Here is a 15880-nt window from a genome sequence, read left to right as displayed (position 1 = left end):
GGGGGGGGGGGGGGGGGGGGGGGGGTCAAATATGAATGATAGTGAAAACGACAAGTGAGGGACGAACCGGCTTCACATCCCCATTCCATATGACATGAGCAGCCAAAAATCCAATAACAGCAGGCACAATGTACAGAAGTGCAGGCTGAAAAGTGGAAATCAGACGCAGGTTCAGGCCACATATTTTCACTAAAGAGTTTAGAATCAAGAAATAAAGTCATTAACTTCGGAGATCATTTTAATCAAAGGTGGTGTGTAGGCCAAAAAGAACGCAAACGTCACCTGAGCAGCTTGAAACCAATTCATGACTATTATTGTGAGGACCAAACCAAATGTGTATCCCGCAAAAGCACTCGTAAAATATTGACCGTTTTTTCCCCTGGATGCATCAAATCGAAGAGCCAAAGCAACAAAGATGCCTACAGGAAGGAAAGCGATATCAATAGTTTCCTCAAGAAACAAAATTTTCCAGTATTGCAAGGTAAAATTTCTAACAAAATTAGGACAAATTAGATCTATAAAAAAGCAAAAACACACCAACTTGCTGGTGATTATATGAAAACTATGCACAAGCAAAAAAAAAAAAAAAAAGAGAGAACGGAGATTCAAGTTATATTCTAATAATCAGGCAGCTTCAAGGTTCATTTTTAGACAATGTACACAATATTCTCACAAGGTAACACTTATTTATATCTACTCAACTAAAAAACTGCATACTAAACCAGCAATATGAATGCAAGACAGGGTCGTCAACGCTCGATAACAGAATTACACAAAAATTATAGCCAAGATATGAAAATTCATCAAGGATCTTCAAATGGCCACGAGCACTACATGGCCAGCATGATATGTATTATGGACACGGTGACCTCCAACTTTTTGGAAAAACTAAGCCACCAAAATATTGTAGCTGAGACTCATATGCATCTAAGATAAATCTTAACATTCTAGCACGTTCTAACAAAGATGAAAAGCAGAGTTGGCAGGTAATATGAAAAAAAAAAAAAATGTCCCAACCACAAATCCAACACATGTAGATCGACACTCAAACTCACCGGGAATGACAATGTCACCAAGTCCAAGCATGGAAAATGGTCTAACAGCGTCTGCAGTGGGGAACAAAAGCTGCAGACAAATTTAGAAAACCACAATCAGACAGTCAGCTTAGCCCAAATCAAATTTCACTCTGAAATTTCATGGAAAAGAAAATATGACAGGAATGACTAGTATTCAAGTTAAGCAAGAGTACAGACCTTTATAGGTGCGTCAAACGATTTTGCAACACTAACCATCACTGGAGTAAAGAAAACCCAGAAGATATCATATACGAAAAGTCCAGCCTGTGGGGAAATTAGGAAAATTAATAAAAGGGGAAACAATGGCTCCAACTTTCATTTTTGTGAGTGTAGTTTACAAAACAGAGGATTTTAGGAGTGTATTTCAGAACACATTAGACAAGTATTCCATACAACTGTAACCAGATAATTTTGAATTATCATTAACTTTCATTTCCATATCCTTATATTCCTTACCAAAAGTATAGCACCAGTCTTAAAGGAACCAAGAGAAAGCATTTCAATTCCCTGCAAACGGAAAACAGAAAATTAATTACTTCGTTGTGTGCTCATCCATATGTATATATGCTGTATAAATGAATATCAATTAAATACATAAAAGGAAAATATACGAAAGTCCCACAGGTAAATTTTAGAAATAATTAAATTGATGATTTAATTCTTGAATTAAACCCAACAAAGATCTTGTCGGTGAGCAACAAACTCCCAACTGCATACTTTAAGTAATTAAACAAGAAAGGATTGCTCAAAAAAATGGCTACAGTGTGGTTTATTTTAAAAGATTGCACTGTACCTGGATACAAAAGGCAAGGCCCAAGATATTGTTAGCCAGCCAATGTTTCTTCAGAGCATACCATGCACAAAAGAAAGTTCCAGGAATTGCTGCAACAACCTGAGACCTGGTGAACTCGATCTCCAAAGCTGTGGAAGAAATGAAAGGAAAAATATCATTCAGCATGATAAAAGGAGAAAAGGTCAACCAGATAAAATCAGCTGAAATCTTGAGAGAAGCAGAAGAATCAAAACAGAAACAAAGTTATAACCGTACAAGTTGAACAAAAATCATATGGATCTGATCAACCTATGAACTTCCAAGAAAAACCACTAGATTTCAACTTCCTTAATTGGAAAAGTGGCAAATTAAGTTCTTCAAAGCCAACAAAGAGCTCTGGACCACCAATGGACTTAGACTTGAAAATTAAAAGAAAGAAATGGTGATCCAGACTTCAAGGACAATTTTGCATCACAATCTTTAAAAAAAAAAGAAAAAAAAGAAAAAATTAGATGAACAAGAGATCCTAGATATCCTTCAAAGGAGAAAAAACAGCAGAAAGTAAGAAATAGCTACGAAAGACATGTAGAACTGATGGAAAACAGCATAATAAAAAAGAAGGAAAATATTGTGCCACGAGAGACAAAGTCATCAACTCATAATAAAAAATGTCTATAAATATAAAACACTTGGAAGTTGGAAATTAGCATATTTTCCAGGAAAATACATCAAGCTAAAACAAAACCACATACCACGGAAATATGGAAAACGCCATACAATAGCATCTTGATTCCAATGGTCTGGCAGATATCGTTTGATAGCAGGCAACAGAGTCGCACTAGACAGAATGGAAAGAGGCCCATCATTATAAAATTTTGAACCAGCACACTTAATTATATCAGCAATAACAAGAAGTGTTTGAATACATACGAAAGAGCAAGGATCCCAAGCACAAAGAAGTAGATTGTCAAGACTGCATTAACCAAGTCCTTAGATAGAAACTTGAAAAGCAAAAAAAGAGACAAAAGCATCGCACTCCCAACAAAGGGAAAACGCATAGCATGTTCACTCGACATGGTCTCCTGCATGTTTGACAATAAGAAATTGTAAGCAAATGGATTTGTAATCATGCAAGGAAATGAACAACTTGGAGAAATTTCCCCGTTGCACTTACTGAAGGTGGAGTGGGTTTCACAGACCGATAACAACCAACATAAACAGTTAGACAGGCAGTGAGAACGACATTCACATTAGGATCAACCTTCATGACAAGTGGAGCTAATGTCAATCCTGCATCCGCAAAGTTGAAGTTAGGCTTAACCATACACTGGAACATAAGATATTGTGTACAAGTCTCACTAATGACTTAATAGTTAAATTTTAAGACGGAAACATGGAAATATAGTTCTCACAAATTTATCTTTCTCCAACAATATATATATATATATATATATATATATATATATATAATTGCATTAGTTCCATGTGATTGAAGACAAGTACAAATTCATTCCAATCCATCGAGATCAATGAATACAAACTACAGATAACTTGATCTAGTCCCATACTAAAAGTGATACAGATCTTGCAAAAGACTCCAAGAAACTACAAGTGGCAATTAGTCGAGATTATAATCTATGATCATACCATATAACCACCAATATTACGTCCAGCATATGAAAAGACAGTTCACCGATAGACCCATGAGGAAAATAAAGAAAATTGGTCATTCACATACAAGCTATCCAATCAAGCGATTGATGTTACCGAGTGCCTAAACATCCAGGGCTAAAAGAGTGGTCTTACAAAAGCAAACACAAAAGAAAGAAAGAAAGATCTCAAGATTAACGCACGCCGACCTTTGCATTCATATTTTACAGCGACAAAAAATCAATAAAAGAAATATGTTACCCACCCGCTAAAGCAAAATTCGCAATACGCTCGGCGTTCTTCATGTTGAACAGTTCTCAATTAAACACCTTTCACCAACACTGTCAATCCGGAAAAATCGTGTCCCGCAATTGCTCCCTCTGCAGTCAAACTCGTAGACAAACACATTAGTTAAAAGGAAAACATCAATTTAAACTACGAGCGTGAACAACAAACCATAAATAAATAATCAGAAATGGAATGAACATCAACAGATAAAGAAAACCATTGAATTGGAGATAGAAAGATTCAACCGTACCAATCATCGGCGGCTCGAGGACTTCGAGTGGATTTGACCACGCAGATCGGAGAGCTCGCCGAAGAAAGAGAAGGGATTTTTTTCACAAAATTTTCAGATTTAGGGCTTAACTGGACGAATGGGAAAAAAAGAAAATGAAACGGTAAAACTAAAAATTAAAAATGACGCCAATCGATCCACCGGACTGATACTTTAAATCGTCGGATCTTCAATGACCACCGGGATTTTGCCGGAACGTGACGGACAAACGTTTCTTTTGCCATGTGGCGTATTCCTATTGGTTTGGTGATGGTTTATGATACGAACGCCGTTTGCGATTGGACGTGGTATTTAAGTAAAACCGGTCAGTAGAAATAAAATAATAAAATTTATCGAGAAAATTAAATAATAAAAGTATTACAAACCGCGACAGGTTATGGGTACCATCTCTAGAAATAAAGCCACGTATTTTTCTGATTTTTGTCCAATCATGTTTTGACACGTCGGATTGGGCTTCTCACGCTTGACATGTCACCTCAAAAGCGTCACGTTCTAGTAAACCGTCAATTATTCTCTAATATACTTAAATTATAATAATTCTTGTGAAATTCGTTATTTATTTTTAATTTTTTTAAAATAAAACTAATAATTTTAATAATGGAAAATGGAAAATATATATAATTGGCTTATCCGATTCTCAGCGGAGCTGCTCTGAAATCCCCGACTGAACGATGCAATCGCGGTTGCAGCAGCTCCATGGGAGCCGAATATTGAAACCTCGTGGACTACGCGAGCAAATGGCTACGACTTCCATTGCTCATCTCTCAAGATTCAGCTCAAGCTCACTCAGATTCTCCTCTCCATTATTTCACCCGCTCTCATCGTCTATTTCGGTTGCTCAATTTAGCAATGTTCTTCGTCTTCGCGCTCGTTCCACTGCTGCGAAACCTATAGCGATGTGCAAAATGAACGATGCAGGTTGTTCTTTTTCTTTTTTGTTCTTCTGCGTTATTTTCAACCATTTATCTTTTGATTTATGAGTTTATTGTGGAATTTTCGCTGAATTAGAAGGGGATATTGTGATTTTTATTGATGAATATGCGTGCGGTTGAATGAAAGTAAAGAAGAATTTTGTTTTTAAATGTTTGTTAGATTTGATATCACAGTTGGAGCTAGGGAAACCACTGCAGAATCGGAAACCGGAGAAGCGTGTTAATGGTATATTCTGGATCATTCTTCTCAACATTGGAGTATATGTGGCCGATCACATTTTTCAGGTACGAGTTCTGTTACCACATGCTATCAAGTCTAATGCTATTTGCCTATAGAGATTGGGAAAGAAAGAGCCCCAAAATATTGCCCGGAAGTTGAGGAATACTGAATGAACCATTTGTCAAAGCTGATTGTTATAGGGCATTAATAGGTTAATCCACTCGTAAGCAGATTATTAACAGTAAACCGTTTTATTAGGGAATATGAAAATATACGTTCTAAAAGCATCAGAGTCATAGCAGTCAACTTAGCTAGTAAAAAACTTGATTCTCGAGTTGAAGCAACTCAAAAGCTTAAGTTGATGGGTGATGGTAACTTTAATTATATTAACCTTTTAACATTCTCCTTGTTTATGGGCTTGAAACTTTGTAATATGCTCAACAAGTAGAATCAATATTACTTGGAGAGTAGAGAATGGTAGGGTTTTTTTTTTTTTTTTTAAATTTTGTGATAAGGAATCAACCAAGAGGAAAGCTCTTATACCAAATGATAAGGAATCAACCCAAACCCAAGAGAAAGCTCTAATACAAAATGCTAAGGAATCACTGTAAGGAAAGTAAGATTCGGATTACCTTGTTGATCAAATATATTAATGCAAGAACACTTGTTTGAGATTTGAATCACTCCAGAAGTAAAATTGATCATGTCAAACTTGAATGATTCTATATGCAACCTAAACTATATAGAATTGCAAAGAAACTTGGCCTTTGGCAAAAGGAAAGCACAAATGCTCTTTTTACTACCTTTTTCAAGTCTTCTTTGCAAAGATAACATATATAGCCTCTAAATGAAAACTCTTAACATTCTAGGAGGTGTTCCTAGAGTTTAATTTTCATACTTTATGACCATAATTAGCCACTACGTAAATAGGCCTTAAAATACATTAAAAAAAAACACCATAACTCTAAATTACCATTCACCCAAAATTTGTAGCCATCCAAGAATAAATGGAGCTTGATTCTTCTTTAATGTGGTATGAATTGCAACATCTTGTGATAATTTGAACAACATTTTTTTCACATATTTCTTAAAGTTTATCTTGTTTGATTGATGTCTTGGTTCATATCACTTCGTTATTCAAATACCAAGTTGCCTGTACTCAATTACTAAATTCTCTTTTTCATAGGTTCGTAGTATAGGAAATCTGTACCTGTACCACAATCGTCCTGCATGGTATCAATTTTTTACAGCAACATTTTGTCATGCTAATTGGTGAGTTTTTGGGCTCTTCAAAATCATGCAAATTTTACATTTCTCGTCGGATCGATGGAAGTTAGAAGCTTGTTATCTTCTCATGAGAATGCAATTTTCCGGTTTTACAAGCATGACTTAGTGGAATACTTACTATTTCCATGAATGTTTTGCAGGAACCATCTCTCTAGCAATCTTTTTTTCTTGTATATATTTGGTGAGACCCACACTTGACTTCCCTCCCCTCCCCTCCAAGAAAATGAATGTTCTAATGTATGGATTTCTACTTTATTTCTTGGAGGTGGAAGCCATAAAATAACACCCTAATGTTCTGACATTTAATAGTTCCATTATTTGTGATGAACAGGAAAACTTGTTGAGGAAGAGGAAGGAAACTTTGCTTTGTGGCTTTCCTATATTCTTACTGGTGTAGGTGCAAACATTGTTTCATGGCTAATTTTACCAAGAAATGCTGTATCAGTTGGAGCTTCTGGTGCTGTTTTTGGGTTGTTTACTATAAGTGTCCTTGTAAAGGTATCTATCTAAAACTTGTGATTTATCACTCTCATTTCGGTTTCAATACACTTCAACTAAGAAATTCTTTCGTGGCAGATGTCTTGGGATTGGAGGAAGATCCTCGAAGTCCTTATACTTGGTCAATTCGTTATAGAGAAGGTACTGCATTCTCTTTTTACTCCCATGTGAACGATCTTAAACTACTGACAAGCAACTTTCCTAAATAGGAATGCATGTAACCGTCTAAGCTCACTACTAGCAGATATGGTTCCCTTTTTACTTTTCCTTTCGGGTTTTCCCTCAAGGTTTTTAAAACGCCGTCTGTTAGGAAGAGGTTTTCATATCCTTACAAAAAATGTTTTGTTCTCCTCCCCAACCGATGTGGGATCTCACAATGCATGACTACACTATCTATTATTTAATAGATCCGACAAGTAAAAATATAGATATTGTCAATCTAAGTATAGTTCGACTGATTTAGGTTTATATCCTTGACTAAGGGGTCATAAGTTTGAATCATCTAACTTTCCCGGGGTCATAAGTTTGAATCATCTAACTTTCCCAGGTTGTTCAACTGAGTTGTCCTTGAAATAGAATCTATTTCAAGTGTCTTTCCCTTATCTTTTATTTCTAAAAGCATAAATCTTGTTTTTTATTTGAATCTCTGGTTGGTTTGTGTAAAAGATAAGGTGAGGGAAACTTGCTTATCCATATGCTTTGCTTGGTCACTATAGGTCATGGAAGCAGCCCAAGCTTCAACTGCATTGTCAGGAAGCTTCCGCGGAGGATCTGCCTTGCAGAATGTTAACCATGTTGCTCATCTCTCTGGGGCGCTCGTCGGTGTCGTTCTAGTATGGCTTCTCAGTAGAATTCCTTCTCAACCTCCTGATCAAGATGCATCAACTTTGCACAGGAAAGTAAGATGATTGCACAAGCAATTCTGCTTTGAAATAGAACAATATACTCTGCCATTCTCTTCTTGTTTTGTTCTCATTTAGGAAACAGTATCCATTCATCTTCCTATTTGTATCTTGTGTAAAATATTTTATATAGGATTGTGGTTATAGGTTTGCAAGTGCTAAAGTAATATTGGCATGGATGGAACGAATTTTCTTGACAACTAAATGTAATAGCAAGACGATTTACTAATAGATCGACATAAATTCAACTTAAAATAGAACTTGCAACACACGAGGTAAAAGCTAATAAAGTGATATTAAGGTAAAATGGAAGAGAAACATGACATACTCTTGAAATTTTCATAAACAGAACCCATTCTAACAAACAGAGAAATAAGAATTACCAAGTGGGTTTTGGATATTATTTCTCTTATATAAAGCCGATAAACAGTCTAAAGAAGTGGACGGAGATGGGAAGAAAAGGACACTAACTACAGGACAGGAAAATTCACAAAAGCTTTTACAATGGAGCAGTTTCTATAACACAGGATTGGAGCAAAATCCAAGCAACTGGTAATTTGGTGTAGGGGAACAGAAAGTGCAGCGACTTCAGTCTCGTTTTACACTCATCTATACGACAACCAATTTGAAAAAACTACTACTACGTCTTTGTCCTTCTGTTCCTACAACAATGCAGGCGACTTGATCGAGAGGCTTTAACGTTCAACACTTAATGCCAAACACTCATAACATACCGAAGTTGGCCAGAGCTGTTTGGAACAGAGACGAGAAAGCTTGTGATGCAGTTTGGTCGTCAGCTTTGACCTTTATCTGTGCTTTGGCAGATGCTGTGTTGATTATGCACTCCACCAGAAAGTTGGATGGTTCTTCTTGCTTTTGTGCGAAGAAGAAAAATTTGAAGTTCGGTGCCTGGCCACCGGATGCAATGCAATGAATGGAATGGCTTTGCATGTGCCGGAGGAGGACTTGCGGTGATGTTAGAGCTGCAATGCCTCTCGGGCTTACAGCATGTTCCTGCAACAAAAAATGGGTCTGGTGTCAGCACAATGTAGAAGACGGTATAGTGCAAGTATCCTAAGTTCAGTTTCCCTTGGAACGGGTGAATATAATTGTAACAACCCAAACCCACCGTTAGCAGTCCTCTTTGGACTTTCCCTTTCGGGGTTTCCCTCAAGCTTTTTAAAAAGCGTCCTGTTAGGGAGAGGTTTCCACACCCTTATAAGGAATGTTTCGTTCTCCTCTCCAACCGATGTAGGATCTCACAATCCACCCCATGGGAACCAACGTCCTCGTCAGCACACCGCCTAGTGTCTGGCTTTGATACCATTTGTAACAGCCTAAGCCCACCAATAGGAGATATTCTCTTCTTTGAGCTTTCCCTCAAGGTTTTAAAAGACGTCTACTAGGGAGAGGTAATATTTTGTTCCCGTCTCTAACTTGTCTCTAACTTATGTGGGATCCCACAATAATCAAAATGGGAAAACAACAATGAAGATTCTGGCTGATGTAATAAAATTTGGAAACAAACCAGTGATACAGATATAGGAAGCTGGCGCCATTTTTGCTGAAAAGTTCCTGGAGCTAAAACAGCTTTTGAATTTAGCTGCAGAGGAGGTGGTGAAGGCGCAGGCGCAGGAACAGGAGCAGACACTGTTGGTAGACCTAGGCCAAGTAGATCATCAATTGGAGAGCTCGATGGTGGAGCAGGCTCGGGTATGGAAGGATTTGAGACTGCAAACTCTGATGGCGCTTGAGGAATGAGAGCTCCAACGGAGCCTTCATATGAAGGAGCACTATATGCAGAACCATTGTTACTTACGATTCTAGTTTCCTCTTCCACTGATGTGCTTAGAAGTAGGTCCTTATCGTTTGCCTCGACTTGCTGAGCTGGAACAACGGCATCTGCAGACTCTGCACCAAGAGACAAATTTCCGAGTTCGTCTGAGAACTCAAATGGACCTCGGTGTTCCTTGTCAGTGAACATGTAAGATGGCTGCAACAACATATACAAAGTATATGCATTATACAATAAATTCAAAACCGTAGAAGAAAAGTCAAAATTTGGTCACAGCTAAACAACATATGCATGACAATAGCTAACTCCGTAGAGTACAAAAAATTGTTCAATTTTGCTCCATGACGATTCTGGATGCCCATGAGGATTAAGTGCCGTTACCTTCTGATAAATAACAGACAAACTATTAAATTCGTCAAATATTCTATCCTTGACTTCACTGCTCTGTGTATCAGCAAATACAGAAACGGCTTGCTTTGGAGGATTGACGACACGTTCAGCTACAGAAACATTATATTGCAGAAGTCTGTAGTAGAATAGTGCTCGATCGTGCACATCCTATAATCAAAAGAAAAATATTACGACACGAAAAGACAAATGTTGCGAAGAATCCAAAAGCAACGAATAACCTCTACCTGGTGGAAGTCAGCAAGACCTACTGCCAGTGCAACTCCCAAGGCCTTCTGAGTTTCAGGAGGCCTTTTGAAGAAACACTTCATCACTGCAGTGAGAATATGTAGGCGAACCTGCAATAATGATATGGCCCATCATTCACCGTGTAAGGGAAGAAATATCAAGATTTTAGAACATTAAAGTTGTAAGCGTACATAAATAATGGGAATCAACCGACATCTCCAAAAGTAATAACAAGAGATAATTGAAATGACTAAATTGACCATAACCGAACACGGTAATCTGATGTCACCAAGAGAGTAGGGGAAAATATTAAAACTTGACATTGTCGTTTCTTTTTAAGATACGAAGTTAACAAATATGTAGGTTTAAACGGAAACTTTAAGACTGCATGTGAGTTTTGTGATTCAATTCAAGTTGTAAGATTTTAAATAATAAACCAACAATAAGACAGGCAGTAGTATCTTCAGTTGTTTTAAGCATAATTTGTGAGTGGGTGGGGGGTGGATTAACCTCAGCAGAAGGCTCATCATCCCAGTTCTCAATTAAACTCTCTAGAATATATGGGGCATCGTGCATGTCTTGTGAGTACTCCCCCAACATCCAGATAAGAGCTGCTTTCGCCTTTGGTTCTTGAATATTTTTACTGCTGATGCTGCCGACAACAGCAATGCAATCATGACTCCATTGTGGATATTTTCTCAGAAGATCTTTAACAAGTACCTGCCAAAAGAATTCCATATAAGATCCCACATCGAATGGAGAGGGGAATGAAACATTTCTTATAAGGGTGTGGAAATCTTTAAAACTGGGAAGCCCACAAGGGAAAGTCCAAAGAGGACAACATCTGCTAGCGATGGGCCTGAGCTGTTACATTCCTTACATTACCAAGCAAATAAAGAAAAAGAAACACTTTGTTTCACCACTAATTGCTACTTTCGTAATACAAATTAATATAAAAGAGGTGAATATAATGCATATGTACGGCAGTTTTCGAAAGACAAAAGCTAACAATTGTGTCAAAAACTAATTACCAGAGCTTCAGCAGTCACATAGTCCTTTTCCATCTCCAAAAACTGCAGAAGTCGATCAACAATTGCATTCACATCATACTGCTGCAGTGCTATTTTCCCAACAGCACGTATCGACTCTCTTGCAATGGGAATATCAACATTTGCAACATATTCACATAATTCCGTCACTGAAAAAAGCAACTCAAAGGTATCAAGTGTCAGATCAAAAAAGAAGGTGCCGTATGAATCAACTTTATAACTAGACACAAGAATATCCCAATGGAGTTCACTCACCAATTTCGTAAGTGTTGCTTTCATTTGCCACCGCAGTCAACATTTCAAGCTTCAATTTTTTGACATAAGATGGCTCATTGTACTGACAATAGAAGTGTTTATAGTCTGAGGAAAATATAAATGGAGCACGCATCACCAGGAGATGCAGATGGCTTAGAACTGCATAAGATTGCTCCGGGCTTCCTGAGCTCACTAGGGTTAAGAGAGGCGCTTTAATCCGTTCATAGACCTAGCCATTATATAGAACTCCATCAACTTTATGTTCTCAATAGAGGAAAAGAAGAATGGTATAAGAAGATCATGTCATTCCAACATGAGAACTGAAAGTCAACAAATAGGATATTAGTGGTAATCTCGACTAAACAGCAACCAGCAATAATTTCTTGTTCTAGGATAGGAACACAGAAGATCACTAGCAGAAGAACTATATTTTGCACAATAATTCAATTAATTTCCTTTTACAAAATTTAGACTGCCACGTTGGAGGTAGAGGGTAACCTGGACTCCATACACTTGGCAAAAAAGAAAAATATTGCAAATAGGTAAGGCCATATTATTTATGCATGAGAGATGAAAAGTAAAACTGTAATAAAAGTTAAGTAAACAAATAAAATGTTATAAAAGGATCAAAACTCTCGATAGTCACCTGTTGGTGAACGTCAGTCATGGATAAAGTCAAATGTAGAAAAACTTTGGTGGTTGCCAATACAACAGCACCATTAGCATGCTGAAGTCTATCTTCAAGAAGGTTCATGATATCAAAAATCTCATTGCTATCTGAAGGTACATATTTGGAGACCAATTCAAGTAGAAGACATTGTGCCCATTCATTAAATTCCTTGATCCTGCAAGCATAAGCATTTTGTTTGAACAAGGTATGATAGATATTCTATCTCTAAAATTCTCGCATTCACATAATATATAATGCATCTATAAGAACCATTTAATAGAGAGATTAGCTAAGAGACTTTAAAACAACCAATCAATACAAGTCCAAAAGTTATTGTCCCTTTCACGAACTACAGAACTTCTTTAGAAACTTTGATTCTTTAGTCACCAAGCTTAAGTTGACAGGTTATGGTAAATTTAAATATATCGACACTTCAACATTCTCTCACTTTTGGACTTGGAAATTTTACAAAAACCCAACAAGTGGTAATCAATATTAATTGGGAAGTTAATGACAATATAGGGGTTTGAACTTAGGACTTCCTGCTTTGGTACCATGTCAAATCATCAATCAACCGAAATGCTTAAGCTGATGGGCTACGGTAAATTTAATATATAAACAATCCAATGATTACGATGCTATAAATATAAACAATCCCAGAATGTGGTAAATTTAATATATAAATTTCAAAACATATATAATAACTAAGCAGCTCTAACTTCCAATGACTAAGATGATAATATTTCTAAAAGTTAAGAAAAAAAGAAAAAGAACCAAAGTAAAATCAATGCTCCTTTTAGATCAAAAGCTAGAGACAGTAATCAAGAATGGGCTCCTCATTCCTTAGGCTATAGAACATACCGATTCAGAAGATAATACACAACTGCCTTACTGAGCAAAGCCTCTCTTTCCCTAGATGCTTCTTCCAATGAGCTGGCTTCTGAGGTCAAAATCTCTTGTAGAGCAGATAAACAATTTGCAACTACCTGGTAGGTGCAATACATTAAGAAATACTCTCATCAATACATTAAGGAAAAGTTAAAATATAACGGACGCCATTCAATAAATATATAGTGCTCTAGTACCCAACAAAAAATTCAAGTTAATTTGAAATACAATAAAAATCACGGTTGTTTACGAGAAATCTGTAGGCATGCTACTTCCAGTTCCTGCTATAATTTTATGTAAAGCATAAATTATGGAGGTACTCGAAATCTCTTGGGTAAGGAAATCGTTCATTTGATCAAAGAGATAAATAATAGTGCATAATAAAAACTTGGATTAGATAATTTAAATAAATCACCTGAGTATCTCGATCATTGAGCATCAAATGCTTCAACGAAGCTGGAAAATCAGCATCTACACACGTCGAAGCAGATATATGATATAGTTTCAAAACCCCCGTAACTGCCACCATTCTCACATAACTATTGTTATCCTTCAAGCCAGAACCCAAGGGCCCTACCAGATACTCAACAAGATTTGCAACGCGAAGTGAACATAAGCTCCTCAAAGCAAGCCCTCTAATCATTGGATCCTCATCCTTGCAATCCCTTTGAAGAAAATTAATTGTGAGCAGAGCAAGATCAGGATTCACCTTGGCATAATTGCCAACGTATAGATAGCACATTTTCTTAAGAACGATGTCTGATGTAGCGGAGCACATCACCATCTCTCCAAAGAGAGACGATACATCAATCCCAATAGTCATGTAAGATATCACTTTCTTGAAAAGCTCCCTCTTGGAATCTTCAACACCCGGTGCTCTGCTTCCAGCAAGCTGCCGGAGCTGTGATTTCAGATCAGATACTTCGCTTTTTCTGGTCAAGTGAATCAAATTCCAGTAAAGCTCAACACGATTAATAGAAGAAAACATAGATCTGATTTTAGTGACTCATAAAATCGAAATCCATAGAACTAATGCATCGGATTGATGAGAACTTGAGCGAAATTAAAGTAAGCAAGGATAGAGGAAACTCAATCGATCAAACTTCAATTCGACCCAATGCAAAGTGCAAATAAATTATTCCCAGATGACAAACCAAAACAAGGAAAATTACAGAACGTCGTGTGAAAGTGAAATGACAGTGCAAAAATATTTATCAGGATTTTGGTCATTGGACGCTAGAACAAATACAATCGGACACACGATGCACACACTGGTCATGCAAACAACTAAACCTCGGTTATCGAAAACAATGCGCGTCAATAAAAAGCTGAAGTAATGAAGGAACGGGGAAAAGCACGATTTCGAACTTAAGCAGATCCACGACTTCCAAATTCAGAGGGAAAATAGTAAAACCAATCAAATACCAATCTCAAAACAGCTCCTGAACTAATCCATCAGCAGAAATGAATTACACATGTATAATTCGAAATCATCCTGAAAGCTGCCAATGTTAGAAATTTGGATTGGGAAGAGATAATTTGCCACCTACCCCGATGGTTGGGACGGCGATGGAGTTCGATGAGACGACGCAGGCGGAGCCATGGCGGACTAGAATTATGCTGACGTACAGCTCCGTTCGAAGCAAGACAATTCGAAGATAAATATCTCGTCGACAACGGACTCGGTGTGGTCGCAATTCCGGCTTTGGCTATGGAGTTCCTGAATCTAAGACGGAACTTGCAGATGCAATTGCATGGTAGACACGCCCGCAGAGAAGCTTTCTCTCTTTTCTTGTTGGCTTCCAGTTCTGATTACACTTGTTGGGCCTTCGGCAACCGTCAATTGTGAAATTGGGCTTGGGCCCATTAATAGTTTAGTTGATAGGGCCCTAAGCCCAACTATTCAGTCCAACGAAATATTTCGTGTATATTTCAATTGTCAATATGATGTATTTTCTTTTTCATTTTTTAAAAATAATTTCAAACAAATAATTTGAAATAGTTCCGACCCTATTTTTAGTCTCATTACTTTAAAAATATTATACAATTATATTGAAATTTAAAAATTATATCTAATAGGAAAAAAATAATAATAATAATTTCATAATACCATACTTATAATATATTATCAAAATCAACGTGCTTGGTGTCACATTCGTACTTTTTTAATCATGCTGCTTCGTGATTTTTGATATCCTCACGACTAGTTTTGAAGAGAACCCAAACCCATATTCACTTTCACCCTGTTTTATTGCTTCGTCGAATCTTAGGCGAGATTTAAATTCACCTACTAAACATCAGTGGTGCAGAATCCAAACTTGTTCAACCACACACTTCGTCTATGCGTATATGTTCAATTATTTTCAACACAACCGATTTACCTATACACTAGGCCAAGTCATTCGACTCGACCTTTCCTCTAGGACCAAGGTCTCTGTGTAACGTTGCATTCAACATACTCTTAGTTCCCAATTAGCATTGCCCATATGCCTTGATGTCATCCCAAGTCACTGGATGCCGTCGTCCATCGCAGTTCCGTGCCATTCATAATATCGAGATATCCCGAACATCCATCCATACGATTCAAAAACAGTATTTTCTTATCCCATTTTTTTCTCTAATAAAATTGATTTTTTTTTTTTTTTTTTTTTTTTTTTTTTTTTTTTTTTTTTT

At 37.1% G+C, this 15880-nt stretch overlaps 3 protein-coding genes across 3 annotated transcripts in view; 1 reads left to right on the top strand and 2 right to left on the bottom strand.

The window, feature by feature from the left end:
• LOC111480990 (signal peptide peptidase-like) overlaps window positions 1-4196 on the bottom strand; it is a 5143-nt gene extending 947 nt beyond the window's left edge. Inside the window, exons 1-11 of the mRNA XM_023126240.1 lie at window positions 4037-4196; window positions 3764-3878; window positions 3023-3138; window positions 2779-2930; window positions 2601-2686; window positions 1870-1997; window positions 1533-1583; window positions 1254-1340; window positions 1056-1125; window positions 283-419; window positions 68-145 (exon numbers count right to left, since the gene is read on the bottom strand). Of these exons, the coding sequence (XP_022982008.1) occupies window positions 68-145; window positions 283-419; window positions 1056-1125; window positions 1254-1340; window positions 1533-1583; window positions 1870-1997; window positions 2601-2686; window positions 2779-2930; window positions 3023-3138; window positions 3764-3803 (945 nt within the window). The 5' untranslated portion in view covers window positions 3804-3878; window positions 4037-4196. The remainder of the gene's footprint in view (window positions 1-67; window positions 146-282; window positions 420-1055; window positions 1126-1253; window positions 1341-1532; window positions 1584-1869; window positions 1998-2600; window positions 2687-2778; window positions 2931-3022; window positions 3139-3763; window positions 3879-4036) is intronic.
• Window positions 4197-4711: 515 nt separating this feature from the next.
• LOC111480404 (rhomboid-like protein 11, chloroplastic) lies at window positions 4712-8139 on the top strand. Its single transcript, XM_023125416.1, has 7 exons — window positions 4712-4993; window positions 5168-5292; window positions 6414-6499; window positions 6655-6695; window positions 6846-7012; window positions 7091-7153; window positions 7729-8139. The coding sequence occupies exons 1-7, from the start codon at window positions 4747-4749 to the stop codon at window positions 7918-7920; spliced, it is 921 nt and encodes a 306-aa protein (XP_022981184.1). The 5' UTR covers window positions 4712-4746; the 3' UTR covers window positions 7921-8139.
• A 137-nt stretch (window positions 8140-8276) lies between these two features.
• On the bottom strand, window positions 8277-14967 carry LOC111480402 (beta-adaptin-like protein A). Its single transcript, XM_023125414.1, has 11 exons — window positions 14758-14967; window positions 13623-14139; window positions 13181-13305; window positions 12296-12494; window positions 11650-11878; window positions 11377-11543; window positions 10856-11065; window positions 10345-10455; window positions 10091-10267; window positions 9443-9907; window positions 8277-8928 (listed from the first exon to the last, which is right to left on the bottom strand). The coding sequence occupies exons 1-11, from the start codon at window positions 14808-14810 to the stop codon at window positions 8638-8640; spliced, it is 2544 nt and encodes an 847-aa protein (XP_022981182.1). The 5' UTR covers window positions 14811-14967; the 3' UTR covers window positions 8277-8637.
• Window positions 14968-15880: the final 913 nt, after the last annotated feature.

The sequence above is a fragment of the Cucurbita maxima genome, unplaced genomic scaffold (assembly GCF_002738345.1).
Source record: "Cucurbita maxima cultivar Rimu unplaced genomic scaffold, Cmax_1.0 Cma_Scf00006, whole genome shotgun sequence".
Taxonomy (NCBI): Eukaryota; Viridiplantae; Streptophyta; class Magnoliopsida; order Cucurbitales; family Cucurbitaceae; genus Cucurbita; species Cucurbita maxima.
Note: the sequence above shows the minus strand (reverse complement) of the source record. Positions and strands in the feature narration are given on the sequence as shown.